At 39.1% G+C, this 24,446-nt stretch overlaps 1 protein-coding gene across 6 annotated transcripts in view; it reads left to right on the top strand.

The window, feature by feature from the left end:
- ENPP2 (ectonucleotide pyrophosphatase/phosphodiesterase 2) overlaps window positions 1-24,446 on the top strand; it is a 120,682-nt gene that overhangs the window by 50,190 nt on the left and 46,046 nt on the right. For all 6 annotated transcript variants that reach the window (XM_074387082.1, XM_074387080.1, XM_074387081.1 and 3 more), the window contains exons 4-11: window positions 1,438-1,563; window positions 3,563-3,623; window positions 6,427-6,524; window positions 6,744-6,823; window positions 7,598-7,717; window positions 17,522-17,577; window positions 23,471-23,536; window positions 24,165-24,237. In XM_074387082.1, coding sequence (XP_074243183.1) covers window positions 1,438-1,563; window positions 3,563-3,623; window positions 6,427-6,524; window positions 6,744-6,823; window positions 7,598-7,717; window positions 17,522-17,577; window positions 23,471-23,536; window positions 24,165-24,237 — 680 coding nt within the window. The remainder of the gene's footprint in view (window positions 1-1,437; window positions 1,564-3,562; window positions 3,624-6,426; window positions 6,525-6,743; window positions 6,824-7,597; window positions 7,718-17,521; window positions 17,578-23,470; window positions 23,537-24,164; window positions 24,238-24,446) is intronic.

The raw sequence follows: 24,446 nt of genomic DNA, 5'->3' as shown, positions 1-24,446 counted from the left end.
TACTTCCTTGACAACACTTGACACAAGCTGAAATGATCTTGCTTCTTGGTTTACTTGCTTATGATCTGTCTTTTGCAATTGGAATGTAAGCTCCATGAAGACAGACCTAGTCTCTCTTGTTCTTTATGATATCCTAGCACCAAGAACATGGAAAACATCAGAGTCATTGAGTAAATGATTAACTATGAACATTCTCAATACAGTAGTCCTGAATTTAAAGAGTTATATTTTATCTCCATGGTCATTTCCAATTCAATTTAATAAATATTCATCGAACACCTCGCATGTGCCAGGCACTGTCTCCCAACCTTACAGTCTACCACCGGAAGAGAAGAGTGAAGAGAGAGGTGCCGTTTTCCCTGCCATGGAGTTTACATTCTAGCAGATGAAAAAGTAAAAAAAAACAAAACACAGCACTCCTTTTAAAATGGAAAGGTTATTTTTCTGAATGTAGGAATTAAGCAGTGAGCTGTCTATCAGGTATGCTCAGAGGGAAATCTGTAACCCATTTACTTGGCTTGTTGAAAGTAGAAACTGACTTGTCATTGTAGGTGGGGCCACACTTGGTCAGCGGTTAGAATCTTGAGCAAACATTGTAATGCCCCCTTTATACTCATCACATCTTATTTAGGACTTTAACCTCCAGGTGCAGATAGAGACCATGTAGTCATCCTGTTACTTGTGTTTAAACCACACTGGTTAACGCTAAGCACAGCTGGTTTAGGCTGGGGGACAGTGGCTCATTCCTGTAATCCCGGCGCATTGGGAGGCCAAGGTGTGAGGATCACTTGAGGTTAGGAGTTTGAAATGAGCTTGGCCAACATGGTGAAACCCATCTCTACTAAAAATATAAAAATTAGCCAGGTGTGGTAGCATATGTTTGTAATCCCAGCTACTCAGGAGGCTGAGGCGGGATAATCGCTTGAACCAGGGACTTGGAATTTGCAGTGCGCCAAGATTGCTCCACTGCGCTCCAGACTGGGCAACAGAGCAAGACTCTGTCAAAAAAATAAATAAATAACTAAAATAAAAATAAAGCTAAGCACACCTACTTCAGAAGGTAAAAGAGCCAAGCTTTAGAGGCCACCTAACTATTGTAGATAGTTAGACCTATCACAAACCGTCGATGCCATAAATTTGTTGGGTCCTTTAGAACTGTTGGAGAACAGTGGGACCACTTGCTTGCCTTTTAGGGTCTCATTCTTCCAAAGGAACCCAACTGCATTTTGATGTTGTTCTCTGATTTGAAAACTTAGAAATTCATCTTATCTGTAAGGTCTCCAAATGTCCTCTGGACCTCAAGCCAACTCAAGTTTCACAAGCAGAGTAAATGATGTGAGATTTTAGCTCTCTTCATTGGAAATCCTGTAAGCAATTGTGGCTTCTTTCCCTTGGTTGGTGCACAGCAATGAAACTGTTTTATTGGGATGATTTTAGCTCGTGGCTGGGAGTGTACTAAGGACAGATGTGGAGAGGTCAGAAATGAAGAAAATGCCTGCCACTGCTCGGAGGACTGCTTGGCCAGGGGAGACTGCTGTACCAATTACCAAGTGGTTTGCAAAGGTACCTGTTGCTTTAAATTGGCTCGCGCTTTAAAAGAATTAAAACTGGAGGTGCTCCAGGAGATCTTGGATGTTAGGACTAGAAGACCCTGGATCTGAGTTTGGGAGGAAGGTGAATTGTGCTTTTTAATTCTCATGCTTTTTCATTAGCTTTGCTACTCTGCATTGCACTGATCTGAAGTAACAAGGATAGAAACCAGAACTTCTGGTTTATTCAGTTTATTGAGGGAATGGATGTGCTGCACGAAAACCAGGTTGGGGGAAAGGGAGGCAGGTTAGGGCAGTAAGAGTAGGGGGAGGCAAGGGAGGACGTGCTCTCATATAGCTTCACCTCCCTCCACTGCTTGCTCTGAAAAGTAAATCCGAGTTGCTACTCTCAAGGCAAGGGGCCAGGGATTCTTTTATTCATTGGATGAAAGCTGTTCACCAAGGCACTGGCAACTGCCCAGGGATGGGGTACTTGCCGGTAAAGGGGACTAGGGGGCCGGCATTTCCTGTTATACCCTAAAGCCATACATGCATGAGTGTTGGCTTTGTCTGGCTGTTTGTGGAATATGATGCTTTTATTCCAGTAATTAACAATAATCAGTGGACTACAAAAAATATCAAAGATGCAGTTACTCTCTTTAAAGGGTTTAAGTTGACATGCTGCCCACTTATAGAAGTTCCTGGGAAGAACCAAGAATCTTTATCTATAGTTTGTAAGTCACTTTTAAAATTTTGAATTCAAGCCCTTTGCATTATCTTTGATGTGGAACATTTAAGAAGTTCTATTAAAAGATTTCAGGAAAGAAATCAAGTCAGTTCTGAAATATTTAAGGTGTTTAGTTGTGGCAAGAGGGTGTTATATTAAATTTGAAGAATTTCCCCATACCCAAACAATTATTGTATTGTTAATTTCCCCTACCCAAACAATTATGCTTTTATTTTGAGGCATTGAATCGGTTGAGAATTTATTTCCCTTTCCTTTTTAATTTTCCTTCGCAGCAAGTGTACCAGGAAGCCACAAAGGATATTAAAAATAATATTTTTTTTTAAAAAAAGAAGCCCTTGGTATCATTGATCATTGAAGCATTAAGCATTGGTTTTTACTGGTTTAAAATTTTAGTTTCAGTACTTTTGTGAGACGCATGTGTGTGCTCTAGGTTACTACATGTGTAGTAAAACTTTATTTTGAGGAAGCATAGTCATTAATTACCCCATTGTCTAGTAGTTAGAGTCTTACTGACTAGGGATTTCTAGTGCTCTTTCCATGGGAGCAGTTTCTCCAATGTGTTGGTTACAAATTTTACTTCTGTTCAGGATGTGTTTGTTTTAAAGTACTTTGTTTGTCTTAAAGTACTTTAAGGCAAATTCTTCTTGATAATTTTTATTTTCTTCAAAGGAAAGCTTATTTTTTATTGGAGTCCTTTTCTGTTCTCTATTCTTGATAGTGGTAACTCAGGAAAGACAGGTTTATGCTCTTAGATCTTGGTTGAAGATAAAAGTGAAATTTAGCGGTGTTTTTCTTTCTAAATTCAAGGGCTGTATTCAAATTTACTGGCAAATAGTCTTTCTATTGTAATCTTCCATTTATTATCTCCGTAGATTCTAAGGCTTTTTTATTTAGTCTCTAACGGGAAGTTTTGCCATGCTTTCTATGGCTTTGAGATCTTCAGTGGTGGAGAAAAGAATGTTCCATCTAATGACCAAACAGTTTATTTCTGGAGGGATACAAACATGAAATTTTTTTCACTGACGCCACTGGTTTTTTGAATCTACAAACCATTTAGACTCGGAAGGCTCAAATAAACACCACACCACTTGCGGTTATTAAATCTTAGCTTTCCCATCATGTATGGGAAAGCCAAACCAGACACTAGATTTTACTTAAGAATTTCTTTTTTGGTGATATCCCATAAAGAAAGTATCAAACAGGACACATCCTGGAATTGTGAGCTTCAAGGCATGGCACTTGTAATTAGATTCAACAATACATTTACGTGCTTTTCCGTATATAGGAGAGTCCCATTGGGTTGATGATGACTGTGAGGAAATAAAGACTCCAGAATGCCCTGCAGGGTAAGTGTATTTTATGAATATTTTGAAGTTTATGTAGTAGCTGATAAACTCTCACAGGAAATGAAAAGAGAAGTGTTTAGAAACAATGTGAAGCTGAAATCATTGTATACAGGCAAACTTGTGAGTACTTAGGAGTAATTATCAGTCAAAAGGTTGAAGGTACATCTTGAAATGGGGATAGATTTTTTTCCCCCAGTTTTTTCCAATCACCTCTGTACATACTGGGGTCTGAACATCCCCTATATTCCAATTCAGCTGAAGATTTTACAAAGTGCATCTGAACATCACCTTCGAAGGATACATTTCTGGCTATGACTTTTTTCAGTATTTTTTTCTGGAGTTCTTGTTTTGACTATTTTGGGGGGAGAGGGGAGTGAAAGAGGAAGACTAGAGAACTTTTAAAACTATGTCATCCAATAAGTAATCCATTGATTACTTATTGATTACACATCTGTAATCCCAGCACTTTGGGAGGTTGAGATCAGTAAATCACTTGAGGTCAGGAGTTTGAGACCAGCCTGGCTAACATGGCAACACTCCGTCTCTATTAAAAAAAAAATACAAAAAATTAGCCAGGCATGCTGGAGCATACCTGTAATTCTAGCTACTCGGGAGGCTGAGGCATGAGAATTGCTTGAACCTAGGAGGCGGAGGTTGCAGTGAGCTGAGATTGTACCACTGCACTCCAGCCTGAGTGAAAAAGTGAGACCCTCGTCTCAAAAAAAAAAAAAAAAAAAAAGTCATTCAAGACAGTGCAATATCCATCTTCCAAATGGGAACCTTTATAGCACCAGTGACGGAAAAGAGAATTAAGTATGGGTGATGTTGAAAAAGACAAGAGGATTTTTGTTCAGAAGTGTGCCCAGTTCCACACTGTTGGAAAGGGAGGCAAGCTCATGACTGGGTCAAATCTCCATGGTCTCTTTGGGCAGAAGGCAGATCAAGCCATTGGATTCTCTTACACAGAAGCCCATCAGAACAAAGGCATCACCTGGGGAGAGGAGACACTCATGGATTATTTGGAGAATCCCAAAAAGCACATTCCTGGAACAAAAATAATCTTCGCAGACATGAAGAACAAGGCAGAAAGGGCAGACCTGATAGCTCATTTCAAAAAAGTTACCAATGAGTAATTACTGGTCACTGTGTTATTTGTTACAAAACAGAAATGTTTTGTGACTTTTAAATTTGTACCATAAATTAATAGATTTCATACATAAGAATTCAGATCGTGAATGACTGACAGAATATTTTTGTTGGGCAGTCCCAATTTAACCACGACTGGCTTGTAGTTAACTGAATATGTTCGGTTTTTTGAGGGTTTTGTTGTTGTTGTTTTTGAGATGGAGTCTCGCTCTTGTTGCCCAGGCTGGAGTGCAATGGCGCAATCTCGGCTCCCTGCAACATCTGTCTTCCTGGTTCAAGTGATTCTCTTGCCTCAGCCTCCCAAGTAGCCACCATGCCCAGCTAATTTTTGTATTTTTAGTAGAGACGGGGTTTTGACATGTTGGCCAGGCTGGTCTTGAATTCCTGAACTTAAGAGATCCTCCCACTTCAGTCCCTCAAAGTGTTGTGGTTACAGACATGAGCCACTGCACTCTGCCAGTAAGAGTCCTTTTAAGTGACTATATAAGATACTGTTGATTATAGTGAACCCTTACACAGTATTGTTCTAAGTACTTTACATGTGACTCATTTAAAATGTCTTATTTCTCACATGGCTTTAAATAAACTCAAGCCTATATGCTCAGTTAGCTTCAAACGATTAGAAATAACTTTGCATGTATTTCGGTATTCTCAACTCTAGTTGAACAATTATATCTTTAAAATATAATACAAAGCTATTTTTAAAATTAGATCCTGATCTGGATAGATTGGTAGTCCAGCCCATTATTGTTATACTTTTTAGAGCTCGTCAATAATGTAAATTATTTTTGAAATTACTTTATATTAAAACATAAAGCAATTGTTTTTAATAAGTGCTTAGATCTGTGTTATTAATTTTATGTTCAGTTGCTCATTAATGCATTTGAGAAATATTTATTGGAGCCCTACTGTGGGTCTATAAAATAGAAAGGTGAATGAGACACAAACTACTTTGAAACTAGTGAGGAAGATAAACATTAACAGATCATTATGATGTGAAGAAAAATGAGGCACATAGGAAGGATGAAAGATATGAATTAGTATCTTGAAGGAATTCAGAAGTGTGAGCAATGGACAGTTTAGAAGAGGAAACTGTGAACTGGGTTTTAAGGAATGAATAGGAGCTTTCCAGGTAGCAAATGGGAAAACACGTTATCTTATCTTTACATTGTGAATAACCTTGTTTGCAAGGTGAAAGCCAGCAATGGAGGAAGCACCTTAAAGGAAATCTGGAGCCTCTTCTCAGGCCGTTTTTGTGAACTTGTTCTTTAATGCTGGAGTTCATGTCTTGCCCTGTTGCCCAGGCTTGAGTGCAGTGGCATGATCTCGACTCACTGCAACCCCTTCCTCCAGGTTCCATCGATTCTCCTGCTTTAGGCTCCTGGGTAGCTGGGATTACAGGCATGTGCCACCACACCTGGCTAATTTTTGTGTTTTTAGTAGAGACAAGGTTTCACCATGCTGGCCAGGCTGGTCTCGAACTCCTGACCTCACTCGCCTCAGCCTCCCAAAGTGCTGGGATTACCGGCATGAGCCACCGTTAGCCTGGTCAAAGTTTCTTCTTGGAAATTATTGCTCCCATTATTAAGAATCACTAGGCACAATGGAAATTCTGTGGCAATAATGTTTCTAAAAGCTTGATGTGTTACGGTTTAAGGTTTGTTCGCCCTCCGTTAATCATCTTCTCTGTGGATGGTTTCCGGGCATCATACATGAAGAAAGGCAGCAAGGTCATGCCTAACATTGAAAAACTAAGTAAGTAATTTCCTTACTCTGTTCTCATCTGTAATCCAGGATCTCCAAAGTAACTAGTGGGCTGTGGGCTTTGAGTCTTTGGGCACGTAGTTTAAAATATGTTTTATTATTTGAAATACAAAAGTGAAGGCAACACGTGTCTGAGTGTTTATAAAAGGGATTTTCTATAAGCAATTCATGTTGGTTCTCTTGTTCTGATATTTGCAATTCTCTTTCCAGGGTCTTGCGGCACACATTCTCCCTACATGAGACCGGTGTACCCGACTAAAACCTTTCCTAACTTATACACTTTGGCCACTGTAAGTATTTTTTCAAATGATATATATTCAATGGGCTGATTTCATCCTGGAATGACTTTAAAAGGGAGACTTTACTTTTAAAATGTGTTGCTTAGTGTTCAAAGAAAATCTTCCTGATTTCCATCTTATCTGGGTCACTTGTTCACAGCAAATGCCTTTTACAACTTTGTGGGTGATTGAACTTCATTCTAACTTTAAAGCTGAAACCTTTTTTCAGGTGCAGTTCTGTTTGAACACATACGTTAAACTTCTCTCAAATACCAAAGGGTCTATTGTTTATTTTATGAATTTGCAAATAAAAATGTTGACTTCAGGGCCATATTTTAATTTTCAGATACTTCAAATTCTACCACTCTTTCTTCTTTAAAACATAATTTATTTCTCTTTTTAAAAATTGTTTTGGGGAGGAATAGAATTTAGAAAGAAGGAAAAGTGTATTTAGAAATAAAAGCTTCTTTGGAGGCACATGTATAAATTTCAAACTGAAGGTTAATTTATCATAATGAAAATTATTGTCATCTTATTAAATTACAGCAGTAAAAAAACCAATATTAAATTTCTTATATCAAGTTTCTCAGATGGCTTGTAATTCATCCCATAGGTGTTATTTATGTTTGCTCAAATTGATACACAGTGAAGGTTATATATGTCTTACATAATTTTGGAAATTAAGTATTGCTATAAAACCTTCTGTGCCAAGAAAATTTATACTAGAACTTACATATGTGGATTATCATATTATTATTTTAACAATAAATTTGCTTTTACAAAAAGGGGCTATATCCAGAATCACATGGAATTGTTGGCAATTCAATGTATGATCCTGTATTTGATGCCACTTTTCATCTGCGGGGGCGAGAGAAATTTAATCACAGATGGTGGGGAGGCCAACCGGTAAGTTTTGCATTTACTGTGTGTGTGTGCGTTTGTGTGTGTCCATGTTTTGAAACATTTTATCCCCAAATTTGTTAGGTGTGGAGAAATATGCATGTAATTTCCTCATACATGGCAATGTTTCTGTCTTTGGATACTTTTAATATACATATAAACATGAAATATGTATGTATGTGCATCATATATATATGTATCTGGATGTAAGTGTATATATCATATAGTTATATATGCATATATACATATGTACACATGCAATATACACGTATGTATACATATGTGTATGTATCTCTGTGTGTGTATATATATATATATGTATGTATGTGTGTGAGGCTATGATTAAACAGTGTAAGATGATGAGTGTCTTCCCTAGGATTATGGTGGTGACAATCATGATGAGGTGAATTTCAGAAGCATTTTGAACAAGAAATAGTCAGATCTCATTGATTTCCCAGATTTAGAGGTATAATAAAAAAGAGAAGTGTATGACTATAACTTCCCCAATATTTTAACCCTGATGCTATAATAATGGAAACAGGGAAACTTGCTGGAAAAAAGGGAACTCACTGAAATACACAGTAAATTCATGAATTATTTTATTTAATCTATTTTTTAAAAATCATGAAAGTTAAATATAAAAAGCAGAATCCTACCTCAATACTGAAATAGCAAATTAATACTTTGAAAAGAGGTCACCCTGTTTACTTCAGATCAAATGACTGGGCAGAAAATAAAAAGGGTTGTAGGTGGCTTTCTACCTAATGTTTTTCCTGTAACCATGTGTATGATTAGGCAACTTGCTTTGGTCAGACATGAGCAAAGCAGCATAAAGCCGCAGTTGTTGAATGTGCAGAGCTGGGTTGAAGTGTACAAGCTTCTGGCCAGAAGGATCAGAATCATCTAGGAACATATCTCAGGGCACACAGGCAATCAGAAACATGTAGAAGAAGGCAAGTGGTTCCATCTCATGCCAATTCTGACGGGAGACAGTGGCTTCCCGGAGCGCTGCTTACGGAGGAAACCTGGGAGAACTTTGTGTACTCAACCGTGGCATGACTGGTGGGCAGTGTCTGCACATTTCCATGTATCCGCCATGCCTCAATGATCTTGTACCTGTAAAGGTTTGCTGCAATTTATGGGTAAAATAACGACTATAAATAGAAATTTTTCTTAAGGTATCTTGCTTTAAGAAAAGGTTATTTGTGATCAAAATATTTCTATTGCATAACAGGTAAATCAGTATGCAAGAATAAATATGAGCTTTTTGTTGTAAAAAAAATAAACATTGGAAGACTTGTACATCTGCAGAAAAGTTTCTTTATAGTAGATGTTCTGATTCTGCTGTCTTTATTCAGGCTGGACTCCCAGAAGTCCACAGTGGCCTGGGTTGTGATCGTAGTGAAATTTGTTGACAGGGTGGATTTTTCAAAGTTTATGATAGGGAAATATTTTATGAATAAACAAAATGATTGAAATTAGAGCTCCGTTAAGCTTTCACTAGTTGGTCTTTTGTATTAATTTGATCATGGAAGCAAACTTACCTGAAGAATCTTAAAGGATTAGAGATAAATAGTAATTTTATCAAATTGGATCACCTTACACCAAGTGTTGACATTAGGTTTCCTCTGGGTTAGGATGACTCAGAAGAAGATGAGGCCACATATTCATTAACTTCTGTAAAAGCAGAGCAGGGGAAATGCTGTTAACCTGCCCCATGAAGTGAAGTCTCTGTTTCAACTCTGTTTACCTGTTTCCTACTAACTCTCAAAGTTGACGCATTTGACCAAGTTTAGTTCTTTCCTCATGCTGACCAAGATTTGTGGTGAAACTGACTTGTGTTTCTGTCATCTTGGACAAGATGGCCACCATAAGAATTTCCAGGAGTGGTCGAGTGTGGTGGCTCACGCCTATAATCGCAGCACTTTGGGAGGGCAAGGTGGGTGGATTACAAAGTCAGGAGTTCCAGACCAGCATGGCCAGCTGGTGAAACCCCGTCTCTACTAAAAATACAAAGATTTAGCTGGGTGTGGTGGCAGGTGCCTGCAATCTCAGCTACTCGGGAGGCTGAGGCAGGAGAATCGCTTGCACCTGGGAGGCAGAGGTTGCAGTGAGCTGAGATCGTGCCATTGTACTCCAGCCTAGGTGACAGTGAGAGACTGTCTTAAAAAAAAAAAATCCCAGGAGCATAGTAACTACAATTTAAAAACACATTTTATTGAAATTTGGCATATCGAAAGAACACATAGAAAGTATTTTTCTATTCTATTATGCAGTAGGGTGTCCTATTATACAGTAGGGTGACTAGAGCAAATAACAATGTAGTGTATTTAAGATAGAATATTTTGAATGTTGTCACCAAAAGAAATGACAGATGTTTAAAGTGATGGATATGGTAATTACCCTGAGTTGATCATTATACAATGTACACATGCATTGAAACATCACACTGCATCCCATAAATATGCACAATTATTATGTCAGTTATATATAAAAAGTAATTAATTAAAAATAAACTTTAGTCAAAGTATACAAATATAAACAACTAACAGAACTATAAGAAAAAAAATTAATGAATATTCTGTAAGCATTTATGTCATCCTCTCAGAGGCTTCTACATTTTAAAGTCACCAGTGAAAAAATATTTATAAAAGTCTTATAAATTGTTATACATTTATAAGAGAAAATATTTATACACATCTTAAACTGGTAGTGAAATTAAACTCAGTTTATTTTTACTGAGGGACTAAACCATGCGTGGCATTTAGCTAATGGCATAGAGGTCAAATGACATGGTGAACAAGAGCTACGTCTTGTTTTAGCATAAAACCTAGTAGATGGGATGAGGCATTTGTACAATGGCCATTTGAAAATTTGAATCTCAGCAGGTGTCTTCCAAAAATAATTTAATATAATCTTTTATGATTTAATTCTCTCTTTTCTTTTTTTTAGGCTTGATAATAGTTAAGCAAAATCTAGTCTGCTTTTAATTTGCTAATCCTCAGTACGCACTACTAGAAGCAGTCATTTGCTGTAGGACCCTACTTTCTCATACATAGTTTAATGGAGTTTCTTAAATGGGTTGGTTTCTTTGAAAATTCTCTCTGCTATGGTCCTGCAATTTCTAGTAGAGAGATACTTCCACGAGGTTGTTCCCTGTTCCATTTAAATCTAGAATCTCAGCAATGGGAGGAATGAATGGGATTTCTAGGGGTTGACTAAATGTGGAGATTTGAGAAACAAGTCTAATGCCCCATTATGATCCAAGTCCTCTGAAGTCAGCATTTCTGGAGTAAGGTGTTTCTAAGAGGAGCAGATGATTATTATTTTTTAATTATTATTATTATTATTTTAAATGAGACAAGGTCTCACTCTGTCTCCTAGGCTGCAATGCAGTGGCATGATCTTGGCTCACTGCAGTCTCAGCCTCCTGGGCTCAAGCAATCCTCCCACCTCAGCCTCCTGAGTAGCTGGGACTATAGGTGCACACCAGCTCGCCCAGCTAATTTCTGTATCTTTTGTAGAGACAGTGTTTCAACTTGTTGCCCAGGATTGTTTCCAACTTCTGAGCTCAAGCTCTGCCTCAGCCCCTAAAGTTTTGGGATTATAGGCGTGATCCCAGCTACAATTGTTGAGCAGATGCATTCTTATCACTTAAGTTGCTTGATGTAGAATTGCTCTCTGCCAGTATCAGTGATACAATGAGTTGGTACAGAAACCATTTTAGTGAGTGACTGCAGTGTAAAATTGCAAGAAATGCGCGTTTAAGACAGAGAGACAAAGGAGAAGAAGAATGACATAGAATAAGGGTGACGTTCCAGGCCAAAAGGGATGGACTAGACGGAAAGTACGAGTCATTGCTAACCTCTTTTTGCCTGTTTTATTATCCTGATAAACAATATTTCTTTTCAGGAACATTTAACCTATTCTTTGGTCTGTTGTTTCTTTTCCATATACTCCTGTAGACCTGCAGTTTTTTTCTCTCTGTACTCGGTCCTAATGGACCTGGTTAGGGCGAGGTCTGCTCACCTGGCACCTTTGCTTAGAAGCCTCTTATTGATCTTGCAAATTTCAGCTGAAGTGTCTGGCCCCAGGAGGCCTTCCTTTCCTCAGCATTTCCAGCTCTGGCTAAGGGAAAGCTCTCCTTTGGGCTTTTATATCTCTTCCCTCATAAATTTGGCCACTGATTTTTATTTTTATTTTTTTGAGGCAGAGTTTTGCTCTGTCGACCAGGGTGGAGGGCAGTAGTGCAGTCTTGGCTCACAGCACCCTCTGCCTCCCAGGTTCAAGCAATTCTCGTATCGCAGCCTCCCAAGTAGCTGGGGTTACAGGCACCTGCCTCCATGCCCAGTTTAATTTTTTTTTTTTTTTTTTTTGGTATTTTTTTTAGAGATGGGTTTCACTAGGTTAGCCAGGCTGGTCTCAAACTCTTGATCTCAACTGATCCACCTGCCTTGGCCTTCCAAAGTGCTGGGATTACAGATGTCAGATACCATACCTGGCCTGACCATCTCCTTTTGAAGTTGGTTATTCACACATCTGCTTCACACTGTGAATCCCATGCAGGTAGGGGCTTGGTTTATTTCTGTTTTGAAGACCCAATCCAGAGCCTAGCTCCGCTATTGTGTTTTGGATGGACCTGTTCTTTGCTTCCTTCGGGGACATGTTTGGCCTGTGCTTCCTTTAGGGTAGGTGGCCGTAAGGACAACACTCTATCTCAGCCTTGACAGCTCCAGGCCACATGCCAACAGCTTCCTCACTCACCTCCTTCTGGCCCTAATCATATGGAAAGCAGCTGCATATGGCCCCAGTCTATTCTGCTGCCTTCCCCCAAGCCTCACATCCTTAAATTGTTCTGATTCTCATCAACTGATCTGCTGAAGCAAGTGCCCACCCATCCCCTGGTCTCCTAGAATTCTGTTTATCCTAGCTCAATGCTTTTTTTTTTTTTTTTTTTGAGGCGGAGTTTCGCTCTTGTTACCCAGGCTGGAGTGCAATGGCGCGATCTCGGCTCACTGCAACCTCTGCCTCCTGGGTTCAGGCAATTCTCCTGCCTCAGCCTCCTGAGTAGCTGGGATTACAGGCACGCACCACCACGCCCAGCTAGTTTTTTGTATTTTTGGTAGAGACGGGGTTTCACCATGTTGACCAGGATGGTCTCGATCTCTCGACCTCGTGATCCACCCACCTCGGCCTCCCAAAGTGCTGGGATTACAGGCTTGAGCCACCGCGCCCAGCCATGCTCAATGCTTTTGAATGCAAAGGAATGACTTCCTTTCAAAGAACTGCTAGAAAGACTACACTAGTAGTTTATGTTTTTTGAAAAAATGTTTTTGGCTAATAGATTTCTTTTTCAAAACTTCTTCTTTTCACCCAAAGCTACATGCTGAATTTGAGAAAGTGTTGAGTTTCATATTTAACCCACTTGGTTCCTGTGGGGGAAGCCTTTCTGATTCCTAATAAATAACATATCACAAGATTCAATATCATTCCCATTTGTTCCCTTTTCACAAAGCAGCATCTAGGACACAAATGTTAAAAGCTGGGCCTCCAGATAAAGGAAAGCAATGCAGGGAATTTGGGGATTCAAGGAAGAAAGCTCAAACCTAGGGTTTACTTTAGTTTATTTTTTTTAGTTGTTTTCTTTTTTCTTTTTTCTTTTTTTTTTGAGACAGTCTCACTCTGTTGTCTAGGTTGGAGTGCAATGGTGCAATCTCAGCCCACTGCAACCTCCGTCTCCTGGGTTTAAGCAATTTTCCTGCCTCAGCCTCCTGAGTAGCTAGGATTACAGGTGCCTGCCACCACATCTGGCTGATCATAGTATTTTTAGTAGAGATGGGGTTTTTGTTGGCCAGGCTGGTCTCGAACTCGTGAACTCAGGTGATTCATCTGCCTCGGCCTTCCAATGAGTTGGGATTACAGGTGTGAGCCACGGTGCCCGGCCTGATTTTTCTTTTTTAAATCACCCTCTAAAGAAATTTATATTGCATTCAAATTGAGAGAAATGTTAACACTTATATTAACAAAGAACTGGCAAGTGTCTCTCTCTCTCTTTTATAAACTTGTAGGTTTGTACATACTTTTCTTCTTCTGGACCAAGATTTTAGTGACTTTTTTTCCCCTTGGGATTTTCTTTTTTTTTCTTATTTATTTATTTATTTATTTTTAATTGCATTTTAGGTTTTGGGGTACATGTGATGAACATGCAAGATTGTTGCATAGGTACACACTTGGCAGTGTGGTTTGCTGCCTTCCGTCCCCTCACCTGTATCTGTCATTTCTCCCCATGCTATCTCTTCCCACCTCCCCACCCCCCTGCCCCTCCCCCATTTCCCCCCAACGGACCCCAGTGTGTAGTGCTCCCCTCCCTGTGTCCATGTGTTCTCATTGTTCAACACCCACCTATGAGTGAGAATATACGGTGTTTGATTTTCTGCTCTTGTGTCAGTTTGCTGAGAATGATGGTTTCCAGGTTCATCCATGTCCCTACAAAGGACGTGAACTCATCGTTTTTGATGGCTGCGTAATATTCCATGGTGTATATGTACCACATTTTCCCTATCCAGTCTATCATCGTTGGGCATTTGGGTTGGTCATCATCACTGGTCATCAGAGAAATGCAAATCAAAACCACATTGAGATACCATCTCACACCAATTAGAATGGCGATCATTAAAAAATTGGGAAACAACAGATGCTGGAGAGGATGTAGAGAAATAGGAACACTTTTACACTGTTGGTGGGAATGTAAATTAATTCAACCATTGTGGAAGACAGTGTGGCGATTCCTCAAGGACCTAAAAATAGAAATCCCATTTGACCCAGCAATCCCATTACTGGGTATATATCCAAAGGATTATAAATCATTATACTACAAGGACACGTGCACACGAATGTTCATTGCAGCACTGTTTACAATAGCAAAGACCTGGAACCAACCCCTTGGGATTTTCTAGATTTAACTTCTGAGCCCTGAAATGTAGACATACGACCTGCAAAGGAACGTTTAAAGCAGCTCCTGATATAACTTATAAGAACTTTATGTTCAATCTGGCACCATTCACTGAACCTTGACCCATCTGCTTCTATACTGCTAGGATTCTTTTGTTTCAGATTTTTGAATGTGCTTTTCTTTTTAAGTATTTTATCTTTTTCATTCAGTTTTTGTACTTTTCTGATCATGCCCTCAATTTTCTTTTTGAAAATGTGGTCAACCTGACTTTTACCAAGAAACAGGTAGAATTTTTCTGCTTTTTGATTTTTTTTAGAAGAAATCAAATTTTACCTTTAATTTGTCTCCATACTTTATACTGTATCCTTCTAAGACATAATGCTTTTTAAAATTGATTGTTTTTTCTGATTACAAATAAGCTGATTGTCACTGTAAAACTGTTGGAAAGTGCAGAAAAATAGAAAGAACAAATGATCTTAACTTTGCTATCGTAATAGTTTTAACATACTCTGTCATTTTCATGCTGCATGCTCCTTCCGTTTGAAACTGTGAAGACCTCTTCCAGTGATCTTTATTCCCTAAGGATTGCTGAGCTAACTTACTCTTAGAACTTCCTGTTGCCCAAATAATGCCAACATCAGCATGTATTCTACAGTATACTTTTTGAAAGTATGGGGACATTATTTGACAAATTTGTATTAAAAATTTGTTTTCCTTTATGAAGCTCCATATTAATCTTAAATTTCATAGATGCCAAATATTGCCTAGTACAATCTCCTTGGAAATAGCAAGGCAGTATATCTTCTAGGAAGTTGTTTAGATTTTGGATGTGCTAAGATTGTGTATATGCAATTAAAATAAGTATGAAAATAGATCCCTTACTATAAAACTGACCTCTCTGGGAACTGGCATGGTGTTACAGTGTGTCCAGCACTTCATTTGAGCTGATCTTGCTGGTGGAGGTGCCGAAACGAGAATGAATGAAAGTCCAGGACACATTTTGAACCCTGGTTGGGCTGGGGTTACTGGAGGATGCCCAAATTTGTCTTTAGAGTAGAAAGAGCTTTGGACTAAATGGAGTAAAGGGCTCTCAGAGCAATCTGAGATTCTTATGTCTCCAAACGTTGCAGGGAATCAAAAGTCTGGCCAAGAAGGGCTAGTCCCTCAGAGCCATGAAATCCTCCGGCAGCTCAGGACCCGCAGACTGAAGAGCGTGCTGTATGTTTTCCTGCCCCATCCCTCATTTGCCAGCTACAGCAGCTGTGAGTTTTGGGCTGAGGATTTCTAGAGGTCCCAAGGGGCCTGGGGCCTTTTCAAGCTTTCCCGGGTCAGGCATTCCAGATCATTTAGAAACTATGGTCAAGGTCCTCGAAGTTCTCCACCTCGCAGTTACCCATTTCCTTAAAAAATAACTTGTCCCTCTTTAAGGATACTGTTTTTTTTTTTTTTTTTTTTTTTTTCTGAGACAGAGTCTTGCTTTGTCGCCAGGCTGGAGTGCAATGGCGCGATCCTGGCTCACTGCAACCCCCACCTCCCGGGTTCAAGTGATTCTCCTGCCTTGGCCTCCCGAGTAGCTGGGACTACGGGTGCGCACCACCATGCCCAGCTAATTTTGTTTGCATTTTTAGTAGAGACGGGATTTCACCATGTTGGCCAGAATGGTCACAATTTCTTGACCTTGTGATTCTCCCCCCTCGGCCTCCCAAAGTGCTGGGATTACAGGTGTGAGCTACCGCACCGGCCAAGGATACTCTCAAAGGCTGGTCACAATGAAACCACACAAGGGCCTAGCTACAATTCCCAGATCATTTTTGTTTTGGTGTTAGGCAAACTATAATTTTCTCTCTTATTTGCTTCCAATCTCTTTCCTTAAGTGAGGGGGTTTCTTCTCATAGACTTGGGACGCTTGCCATCTTAAGCTGTTTTTAATGTTACCAGAATAACTGGATTATTTATTTCCATTATTACATAATAATAAAGACGGAAATCTTTCCAATGTTTGCCAGATGTTAAGACAATAAGGACTTTAATGTATTAACTCATTAAAGCTTAGAATAATCCTATGTGCTAGATGATAATATCTACATTGTAAAGGAAACAAACACAAAGATGTTAAGTAACTCGCCAAAGGACCACATGGCTGATAAGTGACAGAAGCAAGGCTTAAAAATCCAAGCTGCCTAGTTGCAGAGCCCAGGTTCTAAACTCCTGTATCTTATGCTTCCCCAATAGCACATGCTGTAAAGAATATTTAAAAAACCTTAATGAAATGCTTGGTTCATTTAACTTATTCTGGGAACCTTCCTCTAAAATAACATTTACTAAAAGGCTAGGCAAAAGATACAGGAAAAATCTAGATTGAAAATTAGCCTTTTTCCCACTTCCCATTCATCTAGTTTAAACTAAAACAGGACAAGCTGGGTTCCAAAATTCTGACATCTGGGTACCAAATTGGGGCGCTCCTCCGTGAGGCTTTCAATAGTGAAGGAAACATATGGTTCACTCTTGGGTCCTTTGATGAGCAGAATTCTGCTGCCTCAGTGAAACATTCAAAACAATGATCAGAAAAGACAGGTACAGAAGAGAGAGGCTTTTGAGATAAAATAAGAATTTAAAAAATATGTCACTAGAATCATAGCAGGAGCTTTTGAGAGCTTTTCCAGAGAATGTATTAAATAGCATCTGTGAAAATCGCGATTCTGACTTCCAGATGTGAAAATAAATGGTTATGAATAATGTGAAATTTATGCTGGGGTGTGAGTAGAGTATAAGATATCTGATCTAATGTGTTTTTAAAACTTTTTATTCTTTGACCAAAACTCAGAACACATTTTAAGCCGCTTATATTTCCTCATTAGCTATGGATTACAGCCACCAAGCAAGGGGTGAACGCTGGAACGTTCTTTTGGTCTGTGTAAGTTACCTTTATTTTGTTAATATTTCTAAAATGAGAGCTATGATTCAATTTCTAAAACATCAATTTAATTTTTATTTTGTTTCAGTTAAATGTGAAAGTATGGAACTTTTGAATATTTACTAATTCAAAATAACCCTCCAGGTATTTTTCCTCTGAGGTCCTCCCTCTCTGCCTCGTCCCACCTTCTCTTTCTCCTCCAGCTCTCCTCTCTTCCATCCGCTCTTAACAGAACGTAAGTGAGATGGTCTCTCCTTCCTGATGTCCTTTAGATTTTTCTATTCCAGTTTGTAGGTTTTTGGCAACTTACTACTTAGGAAATGTATATTTCTCTTGGGCTATTGATGGCTGTGGCTTTCATTATCATATTCTATCAATATATAACAACATACTATATTTATTTTGGTTCAGAACTTAAAAAAATCTAGGTAGTCTCAAGTATCTGAGGAGCCGATGGAGTGGGCTAGAGATTGAAAGTTTCAGGCAGGAGACAAGGGGAAGCCTCTATTTTCACTTCATTTTCCCACTGAATGCCGGGATTTTTCTAATAAGAAAATGGGGCTTCTTCCTATCCCCAAAGAAGCGATGGGGAAGAAACAGTTAATGTTCATAAACCTTAAGATGAATCTACCTAATAAAAGTATCAACATGCTGATGGATTTTTAAGCTTCCTTAGTAAGAAGAGGAATCTGTTTCTACTTTCACGGGGATTTTGTTCCCACTGAGATGTTCTTTCCATCTTTTTTTTTTTTTTTTTTTTTTTTTAAACCACCTAAAGCTGTTTTTATGTTTGCCTCTATGCCTAACAAAAATCTGACTATTCTATAATAGCAATGTGCTGAGAGCCATCACAGGCTCAAATTAATCCAGAATGGTACTGTCTGTATTCTCTAAAATCAGAAATAAATGTAGTTTTTTTTTTTTTTTTTTTTTTTTTTTCAGATTTGAAGGGCTAAATTGAAATTGGGTTTGATGAATCTGGCATAAAGCATCCCTTTAAAAGATTTCTGTTAATTCTTTAAGAAGTTTCTGAGTTGTAAATGGCATGTTGGTTTACCAGTTTTATCCTATGCATGACATTTCTTTAACTCTTGACTGTCATAGATGCTTACAGAAGCGATTTTTTCTGCTCTATAACATATTTGCCTGGCAGAATGGAGAGGCGCCAACAACATAATTAATACTGAGTCCCCACCTTTGCCCCCCTGAAACTGCTGCATAGCCTCTTTGAAAAGGCTCAGTGTTCTGGTTTGAATGGTAATTTTCTCCACCCATTTGAAACCACTTATAAGAAGGTGGCTTTTATATGTTCCAAAGATGTCTGTAGTTTTCATTTGCTTCTCAGACTATTATTTTATCTCCTTATCCTGAAGGTGATTTGGATTCATTTTTTCTTTCCTTTTTTTTTTTTTAAAGCATTTTATAACTTTAAAAAATAGGATCATACTTTCAGTTAGTTAAGAGAATAAAAAGGTCAAGGAAATCTACACATTATATATTCCAAAAACTTTAAAAAATTTAGAACCAAATTCAAACCATAGACTTTGAAGGCCTTCTTTTTAACATGGTTCTGTACTGCATCCTAGACTTATTCTTCCTTTTTTTTTTTTTTTTTTTTTTGAGACAGAGTTTCGCTCTTGTTACCCAGGCTGGAGTGCAATGGCGCGATCTCGGCTCACCACAACCTCCGCTTCCTGGGTTCAAACAATTCTCCTGCCTCAGCCTCTTGAGTAGCTGGGACTACAGGCACATGCCACCATGCCCAGCTAATTTTTTGTATTTTAAGTAGAGACGTATTTTAAAGTATTTTAAGTTTCACCATGTTGAACAGGATGGTCTCGATCTCTTGACCTTGTGATCCACCCACCTCAGCCTCCCAAAGTGCTGGGATTACAGGCGTGAGCCACCGCTCCTGGCCCTTTATTCTTGCTTTTTAAATGATAGTATTTCATTCTCAAATGATCAGCGGATGCTCCATTCTTTTGTGCCAGTTCATGTTCAAAGACAGTGATTTCCATTCTGCATGATTGTTTAGGTTGATTCTCATCCCAGCTTTGCTGCTTCCTAGACTGGTGACCTTGGACTAGTGATTTAATCTCTCAACAAATCAACGACCTTATCTTGATACAAAAATTATAGTATCTTTATCATGGGATGTTACAAAGATGCAATGAGTTAACATATTTAAGATACTATGACCAGACATGGTGAGTCATGCCTGTGGTCTCAGCACTTTAGAAGGCCAAGGCAGGTGGATCGCTTGAGCCCAGGAGTTTGAGACCAAACTGGGCAATATGGCAAAACCCTGTCTCTACAAAAAATATGAAAATTAGCCAGGCATGGTGGCACATGCCGATAGTCCCAGCTACTATAGGGCATAGTAGGTTTAAGGCATTTATGTAAACATAAATAAAGATACTCCTACCAAAAAGACTTATTATGGAGGCTGAGGTGGGAGGATCACCAAGCCCAAGGAGGCTGAGGCTGCAGTGAGCCCAGGTGGCATCACTATATCCCAGTCTGGGCGACAGTAAGACCCTGTCTTAAAAATAAAATAAAATAAAACAAAATAAAATGCTTATTAGGGTACTTGGTACATAGAGAACAACTAATAAATGCTATTTGGATTTTTATTCATATTCTCTCTTTCAACATTGACTAGACAAGGGCTATACACGTCTTAAGGTAATTTGCTTCTCTTTACCATTAAATGCTTCATCTAGTTTTTCTTTTCCTTTTTATTTTTTACCATGTCTAATATCCTTGGTCTCATGATAAATTCTCCACCAATCAGTGATGGTGAAGACAGCAACATGTACCCATTTCTTTTTCTGCTGGGATATCTACTCTTTCTTGGTCAGATTTATTTGTGCTGTCTGTACGTTATATTTGAATATTCAGTACTGAAACACTAATGGCTAAGGGCCATGTCTTTCTGGTCTCTGAGGTTATTTCATAAGGATAACCTAGAACACCTAGGAAACTTAGAGACAGCCTGGTCCAGCTCCTCATTTAAGAGATTAGAGGCCAGGTGTGGTAGCTTATGCCTATAATCCCAGCACTTTGGGAGGCTGAGGTGGGTGGATCACTTGAGGTCAGGAGTTCAAAACCAGCCTGACCAACATGGTGAAAACTGTCTCTACTAAAAATATAAAAATTAGCCAGGTGTGGTGGTGGGCACCTTTAACCCCAGCTACTCAGGAGGCTGAGGTAGGAGAATCACTTGAACCTGGGAGAGGGAGGTTGCAATGAGCCGAGCTCATGCCACCGCTCTTTACCCTAGTCAACAGAGCGAGACTCTGTTTCAAAAGAAAAAAAAAAGAGATATTAGAACACTAAGACCTAGAGATGTTAAATGTTGCACCTAAGATAAGAGGTAGGATGGCTACTGAGACTTCCAGAGTCCTCATTTTTTTCTCTGCATTTTATTCTCCAGATTCCTCATTTTATTCTCATACACACAATCAGCACTTGTCCATAAAATAAGAATCACTTGCTTATCTTTCCCCCAAAGAAAATGGAGACTCCTCCATAATAGTCTTTTCAGTAGGAGTATCTTTATTTATGTGTACACAAATGCCCTAAACCTAATATGCCCTTAACAAATATTTTGTGAATGAATATATCATCTCTGTAGGCCTATAAATTTAGTAATAATAAAAGCTGACATTTTTCTAAACCCTTTCGATGTGCCCAGCACTATTTTAAATGCTTTCCGTGTATTCTCTTTTCATCTTTACAATAACTTTATGAGATGGATATTATTATTGTCCTCGTTTTCTAGAAGCATGGAAAGTTTAGGTAACTTGCCAAGTCTTATCACCAGCATTTGTTGGAGTCAGGATTTAAACCCAAGCAATCTGGCCTCACAGCTGGTGTTTTAAACTCTCTGTCTACTATTGTTCAAGTACCCCATCCAACGAGGGCATTCAAGGGTGAGCATTCTGAGCTTGACACAGATTCTGTTAGTTTGTGTTTTCCCATAGCATTAAAAGTGTGTTCATTAGGGCCCATTTCTGCAGCTTAACACCAATTACATAAAATAAAGCAGCTTTTAGGCAGGTAGTGAAATAAGGTAAACTGAAAAGGCTCCAGCATTCACTTTTTTTTTTTTTAAGTTAGGAAAGAATTCAAAATATGCAATTATTTTGCTCAGATACAAAGGATTTCTAAGGCTGAAGAATTAAATTCCTTAAGTGATTAACCTGGCTTTGCTCTGCATCTTTCTAATTCAATTATAGGATATAATGAACAGGGTCACATTTATCCAGTAGCCTTGGAATATGTTTAAATGTGGACTCATTTTATGGTACACATTATTTTCTGGTCTGGTGCGATAGCTCCAGAGAAAGGGGATGCCTGGGGAAGGCCATCCTATGATGGGAGATGGATGGTGACGGGGGAGGGGAGGGAGAGAGGCCGCTTGATGGGAGCCCCTGCCTCAGGATTTATCCTCCTGGCTCTCTCACTGCTCATATCCACCAAGAGTAAAAGTTTAAATGGCTCACCAATGTTCCGCAATAATTTTTCCTTACCTCAATTAAACTTAAGCTTTAGTGTGAATTCATCACGAACATGCCTCTAACGCCTGGTCTTGGATCGGGGAGCAAAACCATGTTTTGTGCTCCTTGTTGGGAAAGAGTGGGTGAATTTTCCCTGACTAAAGATATCACTCAGCTTGTGAGCACCTTAATGTAACTCAGCCTGGGATGCAGTACTGTCACGTTAGCCATGAACCCTCAGAGCTCTTACAGCTAGTGCCAGACTTAGGGTAATTATATTTCAACAGAGGAAAGAGACTTCAACATAAAAGTCATTGTGGATGAAGATTATACCCTTTTTGTCAATCTCTTAATTATATGTGCCTATTCTTTTCCTTTTTTTTTTTTTTTTTTTTTTCTTTGAGACAGAATTTCACTCTTGTTGCCCAGGCTGGAGTGTAATGGCGCAATCTTGGCTCACTGCAACCTCTGCCTCCTGAGTTCAAGCGATTCTCTTGCCTCAGCTTCCCAAATAGCTGGGATGACAGGCATGTGCCATTACGCCTGGCTAATTTTGTATTTTTAGCAGAGACTAGGTTTCACCATGTTGGTCAGGCTGGTCTTGAACTGCTGACCTCAGGTGATCTGCCCGCATTGGCCTCCCAAAGTGCTGGGATTACAGGCGTGAGCCACTACACCCAGCCTGTTCTTGGTAGATTTTTATAAGGCTGGAAGAAAATGGCCAGAAACCCTTTCCTAACCCATTATTTTATAGAGGAGGAACTTAAAGTTTCAGGTTAGATAAGGTTTCTAAAGTCATACAGCTATTTAGATGCAGAATGATGACGAATTATGATCATTATAAAAAAATAGGATTTTAAAGAAATTACTGTGTCTTAGGTACTAGACATGCCCTTTCCTTGTCTTGTTTCATTTCATCCTTACAACCAAGCTGTACAGTGCCTTTTGCTGTTGGCTTTATCTTACTGATGAGTAAACTGAGGCCTCGAGGTCAAGAGAGGTCACACTGCCAGCAAGAGGCAGACTGGGGATGTAAGTACTGATCCCTTTATGGCCCCAGCTAAAGGCTTGACAGAATAAATGGCATTGATTCTGAAGCCAAGGTCTTTCCTGCTTGTAGTGGAGTTACTGATTAGTGAGACAGGTTCCTCATTTTGACTGTGAATCAGAGTTTCCAGAGCAGCCTTCTGTGGAAAAGGTTGAGCAACATAATATGTTGCAAATAGTAGTTTAAACGCTAACTCAAAAGAGGGCCTTTTACTACAGATGAAGTGAAAACAGATGGTGGTAAATAGAGAGCATTTGGCCTGGGTGCGAGAGCACGTACTTATCAGGCTTGAGTTTGTGGAAATGAAACCTAACGACATGCTCTGCTTGCTTTTGCCCTCCAGTGTCATTCCTCACGAGCGGAGAATATTGACCATATTGCAGTGGCTCACCCTGCCAGACAATGAGAGGTATTTGTTTCTGTCTTTCTTCTTTCTTCAAGATATTTCCATGTTAGCTTAGAATTGTGTCTACCACTAGACTGTGGAATAGAAGCACAGCCAATGTTTGGAATTAAAAGTTTTGTGGTTCTTAGCCTTAAGTGTTACTTCCTTAAGAAGGATATAATAGACTTTGGTTATTGGGACCGTTTAATTACTTGGATTACTGCAGCTATTAATCCTGTCCACTACCCAGCAGAGCTGAAGGGAGTTTCTTACCTTGATAAATGAACCAGCAGCATCCCCAGGATTGCAGAAGTATCGTGAGAGACGCTTTTCTGTAATGGAGTTAGTTGTTCTTTCAGGCTGCAGATTGCATAGCCCATGTGAATCACCAGCCTCTGTTATGTTGAGGGTCAAGGACCCAAGTACAAGTTCAAGTTTTCTTTTGTGACTTTTGAGTCCTAAAGGTGGTTCCGGACAGTTACCACAGATGGAGTGGTGGTCACAGAAGCAATAGAAAAAGAAAGTTTTCCATGGTAATACAAATAATAGTTGAGGGATAAATTAACTTGAAAACATTTTTTAAAATGCTTTTAAAAATATGTGATATATTTTGTTACGTGTGGAGATTCTGAACCTTCCAATTTTCTTACAGACCTTCGGTCTATGCCTTCTATTCTGAACAACCTGATTTCTCTGGACACAAATATGGCCCTTTCGGCCCTGAGGTTAGTGGTTTAGCATCTGCCTGAGAAGAACTTGTGGCCCCGACTGACCTTATTTCAGGATTTGTATCAAGTCTATATGGATGTTTGTGTCTACAAGGTTTATGCAAAGTCAAATAACTACAAGACTAAAAATGTATTTTTTTAAAGTCGTAGCTCTACCTGTTTTTCTTACAGGGGCTTCATTTCAGATTGCTTTGACATTTAAATAT

Source organism: Saimiri boliviensis, chromosome 15 (assembly GCF_048565385.1).
Source record: "Saimiri boliviensis isolate mSaiBol1 chromosome 15, mSaiBol1.pri, whole genome shotgun sequence".
Classification (NCBI taxonomy): domain Eukaryota; kingdom Metazoa; phylum Chordata; class Mammalia; order Primates; family Cebidae; genus Saimiri; species Saimiri boliviensis.
Note: the sequence above shows the minus strand (reverse complement) of the source record. Positions and strands in the feature narration are given on the sequence as shown.